General features: G+C 37.1%; 1 protein-coding gene across 1 annotated transcript in view; it reads right to left on the bottom strand.

The window, feature by feature from the left end:
• FHIP2A (FHF complex subunit HOOK interacting protein 2A) overlaps window positions 1-23,232 on the bottom strand; it is a 32,356-nt gene that overhangs the window by 7,196 nt on the left and 1,928 nt on the right. Inside the window, exons 2-13 of the mRNA XM_040605484.1 lie at window positions 16,831-16,909; window positions 14,736-14,905; window positions 12,468-12,572; window positions 12,022-12,144; window positions 7,498-7,788; window positions 6,516-6,712; window positions 5,204-5,318; window positions 5,022-5,098; window positions 4,727-4,919; window positions 3,582-3,751; window positions 2,572-2,715; window positions 778-868 (exon numbers count right to left, since the gene is read on the bottom strand). Of these exons, the coding sequence (XP_040461418.1) occupies window positions 778-868; window positions 2,572-2,715; window positions 3,582-3,751; window positions 4,727-4,919; window positions 5,022-5,098; window positions 5,204-5,318; window positions 6,516-6,712; window positions 7,498-7,788; window positions 12,022-12,144; window positions 12,468-12,572; window positions 14,736-14,905; window positions 16,831-16,909 (1,755 nt within the window). The remainder of the gene's footprint in view (window positions 1-777; window positions 869-2,571; window positions 2,716-3,581; window positions 3,752-4,726; window positions 4,920-5,021; window positions 5,099-5,203; window positions 5,319-6,515; window positions 6,713-7,497; window positions 7,789-12,021; window positions 12,145-12,467; window positions 12,573-14,735; window positions 14,906-16,830; window positions 16,910-23,232) is intronic.

Here is a 23,232-nt window from a genome sequence, read left to right on the forward strand (position 1 = left end):
TATTCTCTATTTTCTATTCCCTTTCTTTTCAGGACAGACTACAGATAAAACAATACAATAAATACAGAAAACCAAGCTTCTCACCTTAAACTGCTGATATCCTAATTCAGAGGTTATGGAATTTTTGAAGTACCTACTAATTATAGCACTCTCAGTTACTCTATTCCTTTGCGTAAGTTTTTCTATTCTAGAAGGTTCATAGGGCTTCAATAAGAAAGTTGCAAATAAACAGCGATCGTCCTCTGACCAAGGAAATGTTGGATTATGCTTGTAAAAACAAAACCCTCATTTATTTCAAAACAGTAAATCATACAGCTTTCCCTATCTACTAAAACTCCCAACTTTAAACCTGAAAGCCTTAGGCTGTGCATTCCCTGTGACAAGCTTTTATTTTTAATGTCCCAGATTGCATAACTCCTATGCAGCATTTTAATTTCCCTTCAGTCCTTTCAAACAGCTTGGCAGGCAATTCTCCAAGAGAATGCAGATAAATGCAAAAAGCAAATTAAGAATCTATCTGCAGTTCAGATTTTCTCTCAGTGTATTTGCTATATGAATATTAATGCTTTAATGTCATCCATTATTCCCACTAGGGTAATACAAGGTGTATTCACCATCAAAAGATCTGCAAAGGTAAGTTTTCATCAGAAAATAAAAATGCAATTTCCCCATCTTCCTTTACCAAAAGATGCATTTAGTAGGACTATTTATACAACCATATGTATATTCTCCTAAGCATTTAAATTCTCAAGACTAAGGAAGACTTCACTGACTTACTTGTCGATGGGCATCTCTGAGGTAAGTATCGTAACCTGTACCCTCCACATGGTATGATGACTTAGCTTCATCAGGTACAAGACAGAGAAAACTAAAGAGAGGAAAAGTACATTAATGAGTACCTACAACCCACAGAGCACCAGATCAATACTTTCTCATCATCTGTTACAGTGTACACGATACTAATTGTCTGGCCAATTAATGCACAGATTCTACCATAACTTTTTGTGAAAAACAGAGAATACAAAATCTATTTAAGCACATCAGCTCAAACTACTGTCAGCAATAACAAGATTTATACTTCAGAACTTTTGTATCTAGCACTAGAGGTAAAAACCTCAGTTGAAGTATTTTCTGAGAATTAGCAGACAGAACAGAGATGAAAAGAAATATTCATAACCAGGTTAAGTATTTGCTAAAGGACAGACTCCATCTTGCTAGAACATAAATGAGCCAAAACAGAAGGAGAGTTATAATTAAAATTCTTCTTAACTTACTGCATAGAAAGTTTTCTTTACCATAGTTTGCTGTGGTAAAAAGTGAACATCTAAGAACATAGAGAATTATTTGCATATATGTTCCCGTTACAAATATCACTGCCTTTGCCAGGCATACAGTGCAAATACTGTATGTCCTTATTACTTCACCAATACCCGATCTAAAAAGCATCAGGAAATGCTGAAATTTATTAGAGGAGAATTGTCTTTAAAAAATAAAGAAAAGCCCTAAAATTTCTGGACAGCAAAATAAAAGTCAGTATTCGGACCCTGTTTTCAAATTTCAGCTTTCTTCATACCCCAAGAACTGCTGAAGGGTCCTGTAAAATTTAAATGCAGAAGTAGATAGTGGCTGACTTTTTGTATGGAATTCATCTTATCTGAAAAAATACATATTTGCCAAACACTGCAAATCCTGAAAAAACTTCATTCACTGATGGAGATTACATGAGGAGCATTTAGGAGAGTGTTCTTTGTGTCTTTACTCCAAACCAAGTCTACCATGAACTATATATAGCAGTACTGGGGGAAAGAGGGCAAGAAGTGACTATGCCATTCTATGCTGACTGTCCTTGGGCTGTTTGCTTCCTTTGGCTAACACCTTTGTTTATTTCTGGGTAAGCAGATAGGTCAGCACTGAAATACCAGTGCTGCTTTGCTACTGTGCATTAACAGAGCAAACAGCACTTGTCCTAATATTAGTTGCTAAGAGAATTACCATCGCTAAGTTGCTTAGGGTAGAGCCTGTCCTCTTTGTGATATCCAATTTGCAGTACATCTAACACGCACAAAGGTACGTTACAGGTGACAGAGCTGCCACTTGATTTTCAGGGAACGGAAGGTTATCTCTAACGTGACAATTATTCACTTTTATATATATTTTTAAGGAATTTAAGGAAGCTTGAGGTTTTTTTTCCCCTAAAACGTTTATATCAAGACTCCCTAGATTTCTCCAGAAAGGTCAAGTCCTGTAACAGCAGTGTAAGTATAGCAAATATTTTTGAGAAAAGAAAGTTTTATAACCAATGAGGCTGTCATCATGAAGTCTGAGTATTCAACTAGACTATTAGCTGTAAAGTTCTTCTATTTTTCTCATTTATGTTGAATTATTTTCACTTATTGTAAGCTCTAATCTTTCAGGAGTAGCTTTCTGATAAAATGCTGCATAATTTCCTTCTGTGGAGTCATTTTACCAGCTGGCACAGAATAACATCCATTACAGAGTACATTTAATTTGCACAGTGTGTGCAGACACCCACACATTCAGAGATTTCTTTAAGTGTTTGTTTCAACTTACCTATTTACAATTTTATGAACTTCAGTCTTCCCATCATTTTTTGGATGTTCTGGACTGACAGGTGGAGAAGCACTGAGCCACTCTTGAGTTGACAATGTGTTATCTGGAGACAGATCAGTAAATAACGGATCTTCCTCTAGGTCTCTGTGAGATCACATTAGACAAAAACATAATCATGCACAGAATGTTATGGAAGGCAGGAGAATCTCTGGGTCAAAAGGCATGCTTTTCTATTTTTTCTTCTCTGAACAGCTAGGAAGTTTTCCAGAAGACTATCATATGCACATCTCTTTACCTAATTAATATGTAGAAATACCAAGAAACTTTGTTTTGAAGAAAAATCATTAACTTCTTGACTTGAACAACAGAACAAACATTTCTGACTCGTACAAAACCACTGCATTAAATGATTTACTTGAACTTTTTAGCCACATTTCTTTGCATGAGAGCTATAATCCATGAAATCATTAGATCATTTTAGATGACTGAAAAATATCTCAATTAAGATGCCTAAAATAGCTGGTGTGACTAGTCCTTACCTGTCCATCAGTAGAAAAAGGCATTACAAGAGTTATGTAGGGTATTTAAAAGGATTTTATGTAAAGTGTCCCAGAAAAGTTCTTCCATCAAAAAATAATTCAAGAACATAACTGTAAGCAAAGCACCAAAGTGACTGACTTCAAGAATAATCTCACTGAAAACAATACAAATATGCATAGACTTAAGCTAGGTAGATGCGTAAGTAAATAGATATATGAAGACCTTTGAGCGCCTACTGTTCTGGAAAGAGGCTTTTGATAATTTTAGCTTTTCTGTTACTGTTCCAAAAATATCCATAAATTGCTGATAGAAAAATTTCTACATAATTTTACCAATATGGATTAATACATAGAGCACTGAAAGTGCTATCTACACTCACTTTTCTTTCAATTGCTGAAAAAAACCATGTTGTCCTAAAATTAGGATCCAAGTCAGATGTTGTGAAAACTTCCCTTAAAACAGAAACTTACACTGCTCCTGCAATCTGCCCATTCTCTACCACATCTTTGTCTTCTTGACAGAGAGGCTTGTATTCCATATAGTTTCTTTCTTCTAAATTTCTCAGAACCAAATTATAAAGAATGTGTTCATTGGGTTTTTGCAAAAGGTGCTCAAACATCCGTAAAGTCATTATGCTGATCTGCAACATAAAAAGTAAACATTCAATAAACTGACACTCCACTGCCTTATGCTTTTTGCCTTGTATCTGGTTTGTACATCCTAGAATACCGCAATTACTTATTTACATTATGGAAGGAAGCAAAAAACCTAAGAAAAATTAGGAAATTGTTATGTTGAATGTGGTATAAACATGGATGAAGAGTTCACACACATTTGAAAATCAGTATGTGGATGTATTTTTTTCCTGTAGAGCAAAAACTGTTCTAAAATCTCCCAAAATAACAATACAAAGAGTATTCAGAGTGCTTAGCTTGCAAAGATGAACTAATTTATACGGATAACTCATTCTGACAGAGTGGGCAGGTAAGCATAGTGAAAAAAATGGGTATGTGAAGGCATAGATCTGTATTTCAGACAAGCTTGGGTTTTATTTGAAAAAGTAGAGGGTAGAGGTTGTTTCATGGAAAAAATGAAACAAGAAGCTCCTGTAGATGAATTTTACTGAAGTAAATTATTTTAACAAAGTTTAGTGTGTGTAAAGTGCTTAAAGTTATTATATCATCTTTTAATTGGTGATGTGTATCACACTTCATGTACAAAATAAGTTTTTAACTATACCTTATGTGGTAACATGACAGAATTGACACAACATGGAAAATCACAGCAATGCAACATGTAACAAAGCATGAATTAAAATACAATTACAGAAACTGATTTTGCCCTATCTTACAAATGAGCAAGCCTAACCAGATATGCACAGGGAGCAAACAAATTCAGCAAAGGATCTTTATTAATGGGAACAATGTGATAGCTGGAGAAAACAGCTTGACTTTAACTTTCTAAGGATTTTTTAGGGTTGGCAGTCAAAATTTTTTCCTTGGCAAAAAAACATTAGCTGACACAAATATGAAAAGGCCTCACAATGATGTTTTTACAGACTCTACCCAAGACAGAACTGGCCAGCAGACATTATGATATCATTATCACTTCTCACCTCATCAGAAATATGATCACAGTGTTCGATTAACCTGTGTCGCAATGGATGTCTGTTGATGTCTGTCAAAGTTTCTGGTTCTCTCTGTTCTCCAAGTATAAAATAAACTATTTCTTGCAGCAGGACATCTGAAGTCACTTGACGAACAATGCGATGCAATAGTGCAGTTGATGTGAGGATTCCGATCTCTGAACTGAACAAAAACTTTCATGTCAGATATGTAGTGGATTTCAGCTGAAAAAAACCCAGCTTGATTCAGATTCTGTTCTGATGTGTCTTGTAAGATGCTACTCACGTTTGCATCAGCTGGGGTTCCATAACATCAATGAAAAATCGTTCCCGCACAGCTTTTGCCATAGCAACAGCAGCAGTCTGAAACAAAAGTACAAAATGGTATGTCTCAAACTCAAAAGCTAAGAATCAACTAGAAGTACTTATTTGCTGAATATATTTGTATAATCTGTAAACATTTCAAACCTTTTGTGCTTCTTTGATGAGTTGATCACAGTAGTCAAACCATGAAAGAAATGAAATCAGCGCTCTTTTCCCTGGAAAAGCAGATGCATCTTCTTTGTGGCTATAGGAATCCAAACTAAAGCACACAGGGAAAAATACTTATTTAGTCTACAAGTAATCGAAGAATCTTGGATTTCATTCTTATTGAACTTAACAGAATAATTAATGATCTACTTGCAAGAAAGTGAACATTAAAATAGCTTTTCTGCTGGTCTCTACTGATCTGGCAGTGCCATCATCACACAGGTTTTCAGTGGCATGCTAAAAGATACATAGTATGTACAACAGAAGAACTCTGGTTAAGCATTTCTTGAATCAGAAGGGAAAACTGATCACCTAGTCTGTTCTCCCAGGAAACACAGACCACAGAAACGGAATCAATAACTGCTTTAGTCAAAGAACCATAAAATGAAGGCAATTGTTCTTCACTACTCTTTAAGCAACCTCAATCAAGTACATGGGAACCACACAGTGTATACCTGAACTAAATTATATCTTTCATAAAAAACCCCATGTATCTCAATTTAAAGACTCTAAGGAATAAGAAACTCACCATTTCCTCTGGTAAAGCAGTCCAATAATGATTTATTCCACTATTCAAAGTTGTGGGTTTTTCCCTTCTAATTTCAAAGTCCAACCATCAAAAATTTTGGTAAGTATTCTGCAAATACCTACTTTTTGTCCCAGTACTAATAGATCACAAGCAGTTCATAATAATGAAGACAGAGTTGGGAAAAAAAACGTTTTGAGAATCTAACATGCAAGCCATTAGGACAACAGGCATGCATGTTTTGTTTCATGCCGATGAGTTATGCAGTAACTCTTTCCTTCTTCTTTTTTTACTGCAAAAATTGTGCAACAACAGCCTGTAATCAAATACACCCTTTCTGCCCCCTGCAGCAGCTTACAGTACTCACTGTGTACTGTGAAAAGTTTATTGCCTAAATCCTTGACATCTGAACAAGAAAATAATCTGTACCTAATGCTACAGCTACACCACCACAAACCGCTAACATAACTCTGTGGAAAAACTTGCCCCCTGCGGAATCTCTGCAAGGGGGTGGCAGCCAAACCTGGCCCCATGTCAGAGATCACACGTACATTGGACGCTCACAGTTGTACCACTATGCTGCAGCTGACATCTCAGCTCAGCTCTTGAGACATTAGCATGGGGGCGTGAATATTTTATACATCTTATCTACCTATAGAAAATTAATTTCAAGGAGGGTTGTAAAGTCACCTTGGGTATTAAAAAAAAATATAGAATTCTTACCCCCAGTTAATTGCCTCCACTGTTTCAATGTCTAAGGGATCCAGTGACTGAGGCAGGGCTTTGTAGAGGGTAGCCAGCCTGTCTGTCAACAATTCACATAAACAAGTGCTTTGAGTCAGGCACTTGGCAGCTGCTGGTTCTGGCAAACTCACCAAAAGCATGAGGCCTTCACAGGCCTTCACTGCTATCCGGCCGTCCTGGCAGAAGGGCATGGAAGAATTAATCAGAGTGTAAATGAAGCTCACTTGAAATCAAGAAGTAAACACTGCCCAGATAAAACCTCCCCATTCCCCCACAGCGAGTGAATGCATTTATTTTTGTTTTCAGTCATTAAAACCTAACTGTAGTGAATTTGGATGGTACAAAATAAAGAATCTCACCTGAAATCATGTCAAATACTAAGAGTGCAACTGCAACTAGATAATGTAAACTATCACTTAACAAGAACGACATGAGGTACATCAGTAGATTTGGTTGTCTACAGCGCTGCTGTAGCAATTATAGGCTTACCAACCCACCTCCAAGTTATCTGAAAGAATCCAAGTATGAATTCGAGGGTGCAGCCAGGCAAGATGTAGAGCAGTTGCTTTTAAAAGAAATCAAACCTGTAGAGATAGCCCAGTGCCTTTACAAAATAAGTGGGCTTGGTTAAATCAGTACAATTGAAAGTAAGTTTCTTAAATATTCCCTTGTGGTATATTTAACCTAACGGTAATTCTATGCAGCTTGTCTGTGAAACATGCAGCATCCTATACAAATTGCTCAAAAACCACATTACCATCAACAAACTTAATTCTTTGAAAAAATATTTTCACTTTAATCTGATTTGGCAAAGAAAATTGCCAACTTACAAAAGCTGCCAGCAAAACAAACCTCATTTTACTTTTTATAGTTAAAATACAGTGCCTCCCTCTGCCCACTTCACAGAACATCCAAACTATTTCATTTTATCACACTAAACGGAACAAAAAAACCAACTCACGGGGCTTTTAGTGAGGTTTAGTAGAGAATTCACTAAATTATAGTCTTGATTTGGACGAACAGTGGAGGACTCAGGTGATGTGACATTTAGTTCATCCAGACTGAAAGAGAGATCATTCGCCTGTTGCGGGAGGTCATCGTCCTTCTCCATTTGCTCCGCTTCGGCAGCACTAGCTAACTCTTCAGGCTGAATGGGCTGTCCCGTGTCTGTTGTCAAAGAGTCTTGGCCTTTTATCGTGTCTTCTGTGATCACACTTGCTGATCCTTTGGAAGCCATTGCTTTTAACTTACTCTGCAAAGCATTTTTTGGAATTACACAGTTGAAATTACTGTTCATCCTGAAGCAGAAATTCTGTAAAAGCTAATTTTTTACATTAGTATTTGAAGTAGTTCTCTACAAGGCTAGATACAGTAGCCATGTAGAATGTAATGGGTTGCAAGAGTGTGGGAGCTTTTAAACCTAGAACATTTTTTAATCTGCTTAAATTTCTTTTAAGCCCTGTACCATTTTGCTTCAAGGCTGAATAGGCCATTTACAAAGAGATGGCATCTTTTTCTCTCCACCACTGAAGGCACATACTCACTTGATTTGCCCACTATTTCATAGAAATTTTTCATGTATCTTATGAATGCACTCTTAGACCTTAGCACATACTATAAAATATCCCTCTCTAGGTCAAGACCTCACATTCGTCTAATGCCTGAAATCACTACTTCCAGTTGGAGTCACACAATTAAACTCATTCTAAACTTCTTGAGATTTTATCTTCAACAGGAAAGGGAAAAAAATTTCTTTTATGACAGCACAGTACTCTCAAGCTGTGTTTCTTATGAGGAAAAAGTCGAGCAGACTGAATGGACAGAAGATACTAGAAGTTAGCATTGGGCACTGGATACTGTAACAGATCACAGAGAACCTTCTCAGAAGCTACAAAGCTCTACTTAGCCTGAAAGAAAACAACCCATCTGCCTCCAGAACATAAAAAGACGTTTAAATCTGTGCTCTGTGATACCAAGAAGAAACTCACAGCAAGACAAAAATCCAGTGTTCTTCTGGCATAAGCACAGGTGAATAATACTTTATTAGAACCACAAATTAGACTTCAGCACAAGACATTTTTTCAAGTGAGTACAGCAGCGAGTTTATAAATCCAAATGGTTCCCATTCTCCATGATAACACAAAAATTATTACAAATGTATCTCAAGCATTAATAATTTAAAAGAGTAACCATTTGGGGTTAATGGTGTTTAGTACATACAAACCAGTAGGGACTAACTCTCAGGCAGCAAACTAGAGAACTGCTCTGAACATTTGCTTGATTGATGTGCATTCGTTGTGGTGAATTTGTACTGAATGTTGTGATACACTCATGAAAACAATTCCCTGGAGAGGCAACCCAGTGGTGAAAGTAGCACACTGAATACTATAAAATAAGTATGACTTCTGATTACAGAAGAAAAATTTCTCCTTCAACATATATATTTTTTTTTCAGTGTGAAACGCATAAGGCTGCAAAGCAACCAAAATGTGTCTGTCTGAACCATGTCTGTCTATCCCTAAATCTTCTGAAGTCCTCCAGTATCCTCCCATATATTTTATCAATACACAGGAATATCTGAATTGCAACAATGAGCCTTGCACGTAAAGCAAAACTAAAGGCTGGGACTGCATTTCAGTCCTGGACTATACACTGTTGCTGGCACTCCTCAAGTAGCAAGTAGGCAGGGTTGCCACAGAGAAAAGCTACTTTTTTCAAAAATCAGATAGTATTTTGTAAAATACTTGTTTTATCTTACACCAGCATATTACCTCATGTCTGGACTTTTCTGTCATTTGAAAGGCCATAATTTGTTTAGCTAAAGCATTGATGAGAAGACCTCACACCCATACATGTATAAATCCCCCTAGAAATTTGTCCATAGCTCATTACTCTTACGTTGGCAGGTGACACAAAGCAGTCTGTACATTGAACAACACATAAGCAGAGGTTTTGCGTGTATTTAAGCTTCCTATTCCATGCAATTCTGCAGCTTAGCTGCTCACCTGCCTCCTGTAAAGGTGCAAAACAGGATCCTGAATGACCTAATAGAAAAGGTTACATAAAACACACATTCAATGCTTTCTAGACAAAGTACTCCTCTAAGTGAATTCAGCATCAACAGAGAGCAGGCAATATGAAAATACATTTTTCTATTTTCATGATATGTTAACTATTACAGTTTCAAAATCCGTGACAGATGATGCCACGTCTAAGTTCAGACAGTTTTAAAAAGAATTCTGTGAAAAAATCAAATGATATCACCGCTAATGAGAATCTCTACGTAATTCATAGTGAGAAATATAAAGCTGGCAATTTGTAGTAATGAAAGTAGAAATGAATAGAAAAACTATTGTTCATTTTATAAAATGAAGGTACAACTTTTTAACTGACACTATGTTAGAACAGAAACTGAAACACAGAGAATCAAGTCCCAGTTGTAAGGAGTATCTCATGTAAGATGGAATGGGATGAGAGAAGATGGGGCAACTAAGGAATAAATGAACAAGGAAAAGCAAAAGGTAAGAAGTTTAGCATAAAATAACGACTGAGATAGAAGTGATAAGTCAAACTTCCCTGTGTATGTTCTTCTTCTTTACACAAGAACAAGGAAAATTCAGTTTAAAGAAAAGAATAACTTAAAGCCAAAATAAAATCAGTATATGGATTTGAAATGTTTAAAAAAGTAGAATGAAGTTCTTCCAGTTCTTATTTCCACAACAGAAGTAACTTGCCCAAGACATACAGTTATGCCATATAGCCTTATTGGTTAAGCAATACAGATGAAAGATTTTACTAAAGTATAAACAGCATTTTATCAACAGACTATTTGATATGGAATCATACAAAGGAAATCCTGGGTTTGTACATACTCAGTTTTTTATGTTCATAAAATACTGTAGAAACTGATCAGGAAAAGTCAACGAAGGAAGCAAAACTAACAGATACAGTCTGCTTTGGAGACATGTATCTGCATCTCAGTTTATAAGTGTTGGAGACTTGAGAGATAAAGGCCACACAGAATTCTGTAAATTTACCCTGTTGTGCATTTGAAGGTCAGAAACAGTTACCAAATTACAACAATAGCACCTCTAAGAGGCATAGATGTGAACAACAATTCTGCACTCCAAACACCTCATTTGGAAACAACTACCGGAAGTTCAAAGACATATAGCCTTAGGAAACAGGAGCTACAAGGAATGTTGTTGAGCTTGCCTGAACTCTACAGCCAGCATTTTGTGAAAGTAGAGATCTCTTTGAGATCTGGAATTGTCTGGTTTCCATGTCTAGTTTTTAACATTGTAATCTTGCTATTTTGGGGAATAACACCAATATCTGACAAAACACTTGTCGTTCTTAAGATTTAGGTTCTCAGGTTTGATTTCAAGGGCATAATTTGAGTATAAGGGTCATTCAGAGGGTTCTTTTCAAACCATACAACTTACACAAGCAACCCTGGTTTGGACTTCTACCATATTCTGCATGTAATACATTTAGTAGTTTGCTTTCAAGTGCTTCTAATGTTGAAACACTAACTTTTCGATCCTCACACCATTTCTAGCACTTGTACAACTACAGTGGATACAACGGCGATCAGGGTGGCTTTAATCAAGGCCAAAATAAACTGAAGATAGACTCTTTACTACTGGCTTATATGTGATATTCATCTACTCAATGGAAAATAACGTATCCTTGTGGTTTAGCAGATCTTGTTTGTGGAGAGCTTGTACAATATTCCTGAAGGACACTATCTACATCTTTTCACCTACGCATCACATGGTTAATAGATAATGTGTCACTATAGGAAACATCAAAGTGGGAGCAGGAGGCATTTCTAAATGGATTTTTATAAATTAAACTTTTATCTGCTTCTTCTAAATGGGAACAGAAAATCAGTCTAGAAATTCTTTCTCCTCCCACTCGGATTTCATCAATGCCACATGTTAAATTCAAAGGAGTAAAGACATTTGGCTTTCTTACAGATGGAAAATAATGTCATATTGTCAATTGTGAGCTGGTACTGCAGCTAGACCATATGTGCCACTACCAAATAGGGGCCCAATCCTGCAGAACACTTAGCAACTTGCAAGTTTTCAATGCCCCATGCAATCTGTCCCTTAGTCTTTATTGGGCTGAAGACAAAACAACATAAGTCCAAGGTGTCCCTCACACAGTGTTCTACATCACAATTCACAACTCTACGCTAAAGGCAAAGGCACTTTCACTACAAAGGATAAGGACCTCAGGCAGGTATATTTGAGAGCCCTGAATGTAATTTTAGTAAAAACAGTCAGATGTATCAAGTCTCTGGAACCAAAGGAAAAAAAAAAAAACCAAACCAACAAACAAAAAAGCCCTTCTAATATCACAGGGAAAGAAAATCACAGAGTGAATGAAAACTAAGCTGTGAAGCACGATGTTCTCTACTACATTTTGTTTGTGACACAGTAAATATACCTGGAAAAATTTCATTTGATTTACTCACCTCAAGGAAGAAGTTGACCAGGTACGGATCCTGTTTAAGCTTTGCACATACTATACAGAGAAACTGAATTTCTTCATTTTCTGTTGGTGTTGCCAGAACTTCACCACACAGCCTAATTAATTTCTGTCACATAAAGAAAAGTGAACAATTAAGATGGAGAATAAGTTATAGCTTTTCCTAGGAATAATGCACTGAATTCTTTATCCATATATATACTACAATGATGTATGATTATTGACTTGAACATTTGGTCTAGATTTACATTGCTATGAACAAGATTTCTTTATTACATATGACTTACGTTGCAGTAAAGGCTCTAATCAATACATTAAAACTGCACTCAAGCAGTTTCTTAACTCACTTGACAATGGAAGAATTAAAGACATTGTTAGCTACAGCAGAATAAGAAATGCAAAACCATAGTTAACTTCAAATTTGAACAGTACCTGCACTGGCCTATGCACATTTATGTGGGGGAGAAGTGGTTGCCGTATTCTTCCAAGAAGTTTTGTATAAAAAGCCAAAACCTGCTGTTTCATTCCTGGAGGACACTGAAACAAAAAAAGATGAACAGTAAGAAAAATATAACAAATACAGAAAGAAGCACAGATGCAAATTTGTTGCTCAAAATGGTTAATGAAACAGCAACAATTTATCCAAAAGTAATTTTTAAAAAATAATTATCTGTTCTCACATTACTTTTATCGATATTAACAGAGATCAACAAAAAATGTTGCATCTCATTACTGTTTTCTTTTTCAAATTATTCATACTTTCAGTTAATTGCTCTAGTGCTGACTTCCACCAACCTTTCCAGGAAATATTCCCTATCAATACAGTGATAATGGGAAATTAACTCTGAATTAATTGGCTATAGGTCAGTTGTCTGTACTGTGCCACAAAATCCAGCAATTCTTTAAGTCAGTACATATAAATATACGATGATAAACTATAAATATCTTAATGTCTACAAAAGGCTTTTTAAATTCATGAGCAATTAACCTTAGACAGATAAAGCATTTATAAATGCACATATGTTCCAGTACAAGAGAAAGCTGTTATTTTCTCAAAGACTCAGCAGAATAAAGTCACAAATATCTGAAACATCCAGTCCCTTGTTCTATTGTCCCTCACGCACCATGTCACATGAAAGTACTTTCCTATCTCCATGAGATCTGATAGCTCGTGGTCCTTATGTGCCTTTTTTTTTAGCTAAATCCTCCCTGACTCCAATGTGTTCTACCATGTTGATAAATGCCATTATTCCATAGGTTAATTTTACGCACGTCATTTCCCTCACCTGCTTCACTGCACAGCTGAATGGAGCACAGGTGACAACAGCCAGGAATGACAACTGCCTAATCTGGTTTTCTTTCCAAGGTAATTACCCCTAGATTATTAATCTTTAATTATCAGTGAGTTGTCAAGCAATCCACTGAAAAGAATGGCAAAATATGTATCATCAGGGTGCATCTACAGTAATGTAGTAAATCTAAGTGAGTGCTGTGAAAGGATATTATTCCTTTTGCAACAGATCTTTGCAACATCTTGCACCACTGAACTGTGTGTTTACCTCAGCTGTATCAACTCACAAGTGGCAAAGTATAAAGACAGGCTGTACAAGAATTGCTGGTACAGGTGTATTTGCATAAGTGCAAAATGATATCTCTCAACTCTTACAAACATCCTACTAATTATCCGCTTCAGGTATGTCACCATTTCACCCTGGTTTCTTGACAAAGTTTACAGATAACTGAACAAGCTGTATTTCTGAGCAAGTATTTTCAACTCATCAGGTATCTCAGCCTGAATGTAGGACAGCTGGCATGGTAACAGGAATTGTAGAGCTCTGGTCCTTCCAGAGCAAGGAACATCCCAAGCTCAGACAGCTAGTAGCCTACACTGTCTATATGTGTAAAACTGAGTAGGTTAAAAACTTGACAACATGTAAAAGGCTGACTGAGAATGAAACCATGGAGAGCTCCATCTACCCTTGGAACAGGATACACCGTCCTTTCCTAACTGCATCTACATCATATCACAAAAAGTTCTAGACCAAGGGCTGCCAAGTTAATTCACCCCATGATCCATCCAACCCCGTACATTTCAGCTCGTAAGTCTGCCAAGAAAGAGAGCAACAAGAATGCACCGAGGTCATGAAACTAATTTCACATGTGCCATAAAGCAGACATGAGAAGAATCAGACAACACTGTCAACGGCTGCATTCATACCAAAGACTTGGATGTGAAAGCTGCCTGGGAATCAGCTTAAATTAATGCTTTCTGACATGGAAATCTTTCTAAGCAATAACTTATCACATTCAGAAAAATTAAACAAAATTTGTATTTAATACAGCACTGTTCACCCAAGAACGTCCCAACACTTAACAAAGGACAGAGAGGGATAATACCGTCTTGTAGAAGCCAGAAAAATTCTAGACTGAACAAAAATGTTTCTCCTACTTCTAGCTTCACAGTCAATATTATCAGAGTGGTAAGTAACAAATCTCAGGGTTCTGCTTTAGTCAGCATCTCACTGGTTATCTCACCTTGATCACACTTGTAAAAGACTGTTATTTGTAATATGCTAGTAACATAAGCAAACAGCTATTTGCTACATTTCAGTGTCCCACACTACCACCTACTGTAGAACTTCAGTGCCTATTACAATTAAGAGCTCACACAAAAGATAATCTGCTCTGCTGAGTACATACATCAGCTTTTCCTAGTGTGTAGAGTGTCTCCAAAATCTTGTGATGTAGCAAATATTCCATACATGGTCCTGTTTCACCTGATTCCCTTTCATTTTCTTCTTGAACTAGAATATCCAACATCTGTTCCAGGTGAGAAGGAATGTTGGTATCAGTCACAGGAGCTTTGTCATCTAAATAGAAGATATGTACAATTAGGAATGATTAAAATACTGTCCTCACTTTTCTTAAGTTCCGTTCCAAATTTAAGATTTAAACACATGACCACTCATTTAAAGAACCTTATATATAGTATGTAACATGTCTTAAATTGAATTTTCAGAACCGTATCTGCTAATGTAAACTGGAATATGCATTAGGCAGATATCTAACCTTGCAATGGGGAAAAGGTAAAATGCCAAATTTCTAAACGTCTATTAATTAATTACAGGAAAAGGAAACTTTTACAGCCAGAAACCAAGCTTAGGGAGAAAAAGGTTCAACTCTCAATCTTCCAGTTTGTATCCACACTGTCTTGGTAACTTCCTCTTTGACTCTTCACATAGTATTCTGAAATCTGTAAACAGCCTCTAACATCAGCTTAATTTGCAGCTGATCAGTTCCTTTACAAACTAGATAACTAAATAAATGTTTTTTTCTAATGATAACAACAAAGAAAACCCCATCTATGCTGTTTGTTCTTCAGAAGCTTTTATATTTGTCTTTTATACTTTATGCATTAAGATAGCATTGTCAAACCGTGAAGGAAAGGGTAAGACTCCAATTTCATTATACTAAAGTCATGAAACTGCTGTGGATTTACGCCACTGGCAGTGAGAGCTGGCATGAACATGTTGCAGAGCACATCTGCACGTGGAGATTTTCCTTTTTATTTTTTTCTGCCAAACTCTATTTGAACAGCTAGCTCACTAGGGAAATGGTTAACACTTCTTATGCAATAATCTAAAAATAACTGTCACTTGCATGCAAACGGCAACAAGATCACTAAGGAAAACTGCCATGTCAGAGTGATTTTGGCCTCTACCACAACCTCCAATTAGCCTAGAATGTTTTGCTCAAATTTCCTGCAGATGATTCTGCTCCCACTGCAGAAGACAGAAATATATCCACAGAGTGGAAACTTGGTTTTCACAAGACTTTTGGAAGTCTGGGAGACAGGTCAGCTTTTATTCTGTACCGCATCATCACAGCTATCAGTTTTCCCCTACCACTCTGTCATTTCTACCTTAGCAAACATCACATAGCGTTCCAAAAGATGGGTATTTAGAACTGAGGGTCAAGTTTCAGCTTGTAAGAGTAAATATTGATATAAACAAGATCACCAGGCCCCAGGCCCAGACACAGATTCAAGAGCTACTCTAGCAGAAATGCAGAACTAATAAGCTTGAAGAAAGCATGGTAACATTCACTTTTAAAACTTAATACTTTAATAACTAGGACCAATAATCAAAAACTTAAATGTTGCATAACTGTTGTAGGGAATCAAGAAAAAGTTTAAGAAAAAGCAACGACCGCCATATTTCATCAGAATAACAGCTTTTTAGAAGACCAGAGTAAGGTCTGGATAGGTTTTAACAAAATGTGTTCTAAATCTCCTCAGAAATTCACTTTTCAGAGCTATGTTATCAAAATACCTTTCATGGAGATAGGCCACTAAAGAAAAAATACCTAATACTGAGCACACAGAATTCATGTATGGTAAAATCTATGACCACAAAATTACTTTTATTAAAATCTTGGAAAGAAAAAGAAAATCCCTGATGCAAAACAATAAAAAGCTTAACAGCGGGGAATACATTTCTGTAGTTGTCTGTTTAGATTAAACAGAGTATGTGAAGACAGAAATTGGGTCAGACATGAAAAAGTACAATTCTCCACATGGTACTCAGGAAAGACCTTCCCTCAATCGTTTTTCATGCTTACTTTTAAAGGGATGAATGGAGGTACACAATATTTTTAATTACTAATTATTATTGTTGGTGTTTTGATAGAACACGACTCATTTCAGTATTTCTTAATTCACTTTTAAACAACACTGAAATTGGGAATTCCAGTTTTCACAATAACAAGGCAAAACCAGAATGTTTTATTCGTTTACCTGATGTCTCTATGTAGTAATGGGTGATTGCTTTCCAGTGGTAAACAAAATCTTCTTGTAAAGGAAGGGAAGGTGCGAGCTATAGGGGTAAAAAAAACAAATTATAAAAAAAAAAAAAGTCAGGAATGAAATAAACATATTTCCTTGGAGATTAACTTGAATTTATCTCATACTTGGAACTAAACTGCTGCAGACTAGTGCTACAATTCTTATTCTGTGCTCTTTTACCTTTAACAAGGACTACATACATTATTCATGGCATAAGCCCCATGTTGTACTGCCTAGCTTGTAAACATCAGTAATAATCTCTGATGTCTCTTTGACCAGACAATCTGTTTGAGGCAACAAAAGCAATTGCTCATACAGCAAAGCAACACTAGAAACGTAGGTTTGAATTGTTTAGATCTCAGTTTTGTCCTGTAGAAAAACATCATGTTCTTTTACATCTGCTCTTGATGCCGTACTCCTTTTCTGTACACTCTGTTCTCCTCTCTCCCTCTGCTCCTTTAAAAATACTGATTAGCTGCTTCATACACTTTTTGCCATGTAGCTTTTTTTTCCTGTTAAGCACAACTTGTAAAAGATCTTTGTGGGGTTTTTTTGGTGTTGGTTTTTTTGTTGTTTTTTTTTTTACACATCAGGCTCATCACCAGAGCTTACAGGTTGCTCTTTCTTTTTTTAACAAACACATTTCTTATTTAATTTCTGAAAGAAAAGGAGGTTTCTTGTTTTCTAGAGGAATTTGGGATGACCAGTTGGACATGACTGGCATCCAGGAATCACATGCTGCAAGAACAAACTACAGCCTCCCACCCAGCCAACAGCAGTACTGCTCCTTCCTCCCAAAGCCTGAGAACTGGGTGCCCTGTGGCCCATCACACTAAAGGCACAAAATGCTACACCACAGGCAGCATGTGAAAAAAGGAGGACCATGATCATTTCACCACTCTGGTCTCCACAGTGCGAGTTGAGGCAAACACTGAATTTGTGACCACAAGGTACAACGTTCAGAGCTGGTAAAATCAGGAATCCTATAGGGAAAACCCCCACCACTCAAAGGATCATATCAGGGTCTGTTGCTACTGAGGCCTAATCCTACTTGCCTGAGACTTTTTTTTTTTTTTAGACTCAAGTCCTCAAGTCATTCTTTTATAGGCAATCCTGAAATAAAGGATTATCACTTGACATGATGGTAGCAATGAGACCTGAGGGCAAACACAAAGAATCCCATGTATACATTGGTGTGTCCATTTTGGATGGATAAGGAGTTGAGCCATCCTCACAAGCTATTCACAAAATTACAGTCCTTCACAAAATTACAACGTGGCTGAGGTTGGAAGGGACCTCTGGAGGTCATCTGGTCAACCTTCTTGCTCAAGCATGGCCATCTAGAGCCGGTTGCCTGGATCATGTCCAGATACATTTTGAATATCTCAAAGGATAGAGATACCACAGCCTCTCTGGGAACCTGTGCCAGGGCTCAGTCACTCTCACAGTGAAAAAGTTTCCCCTGGCAGAAGCTATAGATACCACATTTCAGATTAATACTATGAATTCCTCTGGTGTCTCCTCATAGGGCCTAAAAAGTGCTGAGTCACCTCAGTTCTTGGACAAACAGAAGCACAGAGCTCAAACACCTGTATACCATTCACCAGGTAGTGTAGGTCTCTTTGAAACAGCTTGGAAGTTTTACACATCACTTTTTCCTTTTCCTTGAATTTAATTTTATTTAAATTTAACTTACATTTATCTTGGTAAAGATGTAAAGCCTGGTATATGAACAGAATGCCCTGCCATGATAAGAAAGTGGAATGCTAATTGTTAATGACCCTTTGCACTCAGGACTTCGAAACACAAGACTTTAAAAAGGTAGTGGTGCTTGGTAACTATCTATGCCTGCATCCTGTGTGGAAAAGTGCCCTCTCAAAAGGCAACTAGGAAATCAAACTGACATTGCTTATCTATTCCGGAAATCAAACTGACATTGCTTATCTATTCCCTGACAGTTTGTGGACCCATTAAGTCTTCCATATTCCTGCGGCTGGGCGCTGAGTGTAGCACTTCAGCACACCAGCTACCATATACCAAGATACTGCACGCTGGACAAAATTAGTTTATTTCACTATTAAGTTTACTAGGTTATTGAAATTCAGAAGAATAACTGAACAAACTGAAGACATAGCATATGATATTTTGTATCATGCTTCACCTGTCACATTTACTGCTGTAGATGTGCATTTTAAGCAATGTAATGATCATTTTGCATCTTTCTGTAATAAAACTATATCAAAACCTCAACTCTGGCTGACGAATAGCACAAAGACCACTTTTGAGGAATACTAGGTGTTTCAGACCACTCCATTTCCAAAGTAACACATGAAAGAAAACATTAAAGATTAATCCTTGACTGATGTGATTTTCCTCTCCACTTCTTCTAGCCTCATCTGCCTCAAGATGAATTTAGTGCTTCTGAGCAGTGCCAGGAAAAGGATTTCACTTCTCAGCACTGTCAATAATTTAACCACCATGGGAGAGAACTGTGGATACAGACATCCTCCCACCCAACAAATGCCTCCAGGGACTCCTCTCAGAGGTGAAAAAGTAATTTGGGGACAGATCTTGCCCTTTTAAAATAAAATACTCAGTGATTTCACAGTCTTCTCTGATCAAGGACTGCAAGATAGAGATACCAAACAGATATACCATTAGCCTAAGTGTGCACTCATTCATGTGTACATGTATGCCTGTTGGGAATACATGATCAACCTTGCCACCAACTGGACCCAGTGATACAGAGCTGTGGGGACTTTGCCTGCATTGGGCTACCAGACTCAGAAACGCCTAACAGCACAGAAAATTTGTATTTCTTTACTTGTTCCACTCAAGTACCCCCACCCCCAAACTCCTTTTCCCACTGCAGATGTACCTAGTATAAATCTGCATTTTTCAACATAGCTATTCTAGGGAATACTTAACAAAGATGTAACTCCAGCAATGCTATATGCATATTCTGAGAGAAGTGTTTTACCGACAAAAAAAAAACCAACCCCAAAACCAACCCCAAAAAAACCACCTCAACCTTCTTAACTTAATTATTCAGATACAAAATCAAGGTAAAGACCAAGACTAAGATACCAGCTTATACAAAAACAAAGCCCAGGACTGGAAAGCATTAGAAAATGTAAGCTCCCAAACACTTGGTTGACATGCTAAACCTTACTAGGACAGGTAATTCTAGGGTGAAGTTGAAGTTTCTAATTTAGGATGAATTATTAGTTACCAGCTGGGATGAAATATAAATTACAGTTGTCAATCAAAATAATCAGTCTTTTGTAAAAGTACACATACTTGTATAAAGATTCTCAAGCAAAACAAAATTCATTGTGGAGGCCATTAATTCCTGCTATTTGTCTAATTTGAAGGAATTGCCTTAAAAGTGCAGTTATTTCTCATAGTTATATTTATCCATTTTGATGTAATTCCACATGTTCTTACTAATTCTGAGCTATCGATTCCTAATCTCAAAGTGAATTTCTCCTTCTCTGAGGAAAATAACACCAGTACCTTAAAGATGAGGTGTTGGCTTATCAAATAGCCAAAACTCACTACTACAAAACACTACTAAAAACCAGCCCATTTGAGAAGACACTGATTAGTTCTTCCATCTGGTCCCCAGCCCCAGCAGTCGAGCTTCCTGGGAAGGAGCGAGTGAGTGTTCTCATTTGTGAGCTAAACTTAACACATGCTGCCTTATCATTCTGGTAACAACACATTACTAATGATCAAACACCACTCCTTCCAGAAAAGTGCTGTTCTCAGGAGAACTGTAGATCTTTGACCAGAGCTATAGCCTGCTCATTATCTGTCCCAAACACAACCCCACATAGTTTTCAAAAGTATATAGAATTTGTGTTTAGGCAGGGAAAAAAAAAAACAACACCCAAAGCATCAAAAGCAAAGAAACTATAAATATTCAGTATTTAACTGCAATTAATTTGTGCATGTAAAAATCATTGTCATATTTTTTGTGTATGCTTTTCAGCAGTGCAATTCAATACTGAAAAGACTGGAAACAACAGAAATTGGTGATATCCTTCAATATCTTTTCAACAATTTCACAAAATAAACAAAACACTGTATAAAAGAATAACAGGTACTGTCCGGTCAGATGCTAAAGCAAAAAAGCAGAAAGTAGGTCAAAGAGCAAGGAAGGGGAAGTGCATGCACACTCCCTTGACTGAAGCAAGGAAAACTACAGCAGTCACTCCATGGTTTTCTTCAGTCTGACTACTTTACTAGTGTGAACATTTGCCCTGAGGGAAAATCTGAGAAACAGCTAATGCTTGAAGGTTTACTTTATTTCTTCAGCTGATGAACATACAGATTTTATAACGGTGACTGCATTCACATATAAAGTTAAGACTGCACATGCTTGCATTTTGTCTTAACTTGTTAATAACAACAAAATGTTAATACAATCAGTAATGTGAGGTCATTACATCAAATAAAGTGGATTCAAGAAGAATAAATCTTGTTCTGAGAGTTATGCAGTTAATGATTTTGGAGCAGTACCTGCAGCAAGTAACTCAGTTTCTTTCAAAGCTCAGATTTGCCCCAAAATATGAACAAAAAAGAAGCTACTTAAAAGCATGTTGAAGGCACCACTGTAAGAGATACAGTGGAATAATACATCAGTAGAGAGGGGTGCCAAAAATGTGCAGCAGGCACCAAAATCTAAATTCACTCCCATGTACCAAGAGAGTGATACAAATAATCTTGCTTGACAGCAAACTGCAAAATTAAAACAAACCAAAATAATATTTTTCCTGCTCAAGGTATGCAGCTCAAAAATATCCTTTTGAGTCAACTATTAAGATGAAACACTTCCTGAAAGCCCAAATCAAACACAAACAAAAGTCCTTTGAACACGGACCGACCACTTTAAGGGCAAGTTGTTTTGTCTAGGGAAACATGAGTGAAGAGCATAAGGTAAGAAAAAAAATAACACTGACTTGCTACTTTGTTACTGTACACTGCATTTTCTATGTCACTCAGAATGCAGTACTCCTGGAAAAGGTTTGGGATAAAAGTGCATCAGAAATGCACAGCAAAGAGAAAACATCTTGGGGACAAGCCATATATAAACTCACAGATTCATTAATATTAACCCCATAAAGCAAGAGTAATTCTACTCTGCCCAGAAGTAACGTAACAGAACAAAGACTGCAGTCCCTTCCACCATTCTCACCACACACCACACCCCCCCCCAATCCAATTTAAGGATGCCCTGTCAGGACAATACCACAGTAGTACTTGCTCATCTGGATGCTGCAGAGAAGTTCAGAAAGGGCAAAAGTCTCTCAAATACTGTCAGGATTGACATATGATAAGAGGTGGCAAAAATTAGGATTAGGTTGTAATAAAAATCAGGAATACGATTTCACACACTTGGACAATTTAGGCAAAAAAGACTGAAAGGTTTGAGTTATTCAAGGTAATAAAAAGCAACTGGTCCCTTACGCTTGCTTCATCAGAGTCCTGTCATGAAGGCAGTCAATTAAAGTGCAGCATGCTCAGAACAAGCAAAGGTAAATACTCCCATGTGTGTTAGACTGTCAACCTCTCATAGTCCAGAGAGATGGCATATTGAGGGTAAGATAACAACGATTATCTAATAACACAGGAACTCTTACTATTTAAATACATGTCTCTGAAGTCTGCAGGCCTGCGGGCCCTGGGGCAGGACACGAGCATTATGCAAGTGAAATGCAGGAGAAAGGACAGGGGAGAAGGACTACCCGAACACTTTTCATTTAAAGTAGTCCCGCCAATGAAAGCTATACCTAGGCTCTTCAAGTGTAATTAAGTGTCCAGCTCAGCTCAAAACTGTTCAGCTGCAACTGAATTTCTCCTGGAGGTAGGCACCCAAAACCTTTGAGAATGTGTATCATAATTACCAGTTCTGTTGCTGATAATCAGGGCTGAAACAGAGTCCACAGGAAACTGCGCAAGCTGTACTTGCTCCACAGCAATAACAGCAGGTAAAAATGATCTGAATTCTCCAGGTTCTGAAAACAGAACCAGACACCATCAAGACAGCTATATGTAACACTTAGGATTTACACCAGTTTTCATTTTCAGAGTAGAAAGCTAAGTAGCCCGCACACTTTTATTAAAGAGAGAACACAACAATTTGAAGTCACATACAGCCCCCAAACTGTTTAACAGTTCTGTGTTTGAATTAGTGGGTCAGACTTCCTGGATAAAGTAAGAAACATTCTTAATATCCTCTTGGTTTTGTGATTCCTTGTTTCATTCCTAATATGTGGTGCTTGGTATTTGTTACACCCCTGTAAATGCAATTTAGTGCAATATTTATTATCAGGAGATCCATCACAGTAG

Source organism: Falco naumanni, chromosome 9 (genome assembly GCF_017639655.2).
Source record: "Falco naumanni isolate bFalNau1 chromosome 9, bFalNau1.pat, whole genome shotgun sequence".
NCBI classification, from domain to species: domain Eukaryota; kingdom Metazoa; phylum Chordata; class Aves; order Falconiformes; family Falconidae; genus Falco; species Falco naumanni.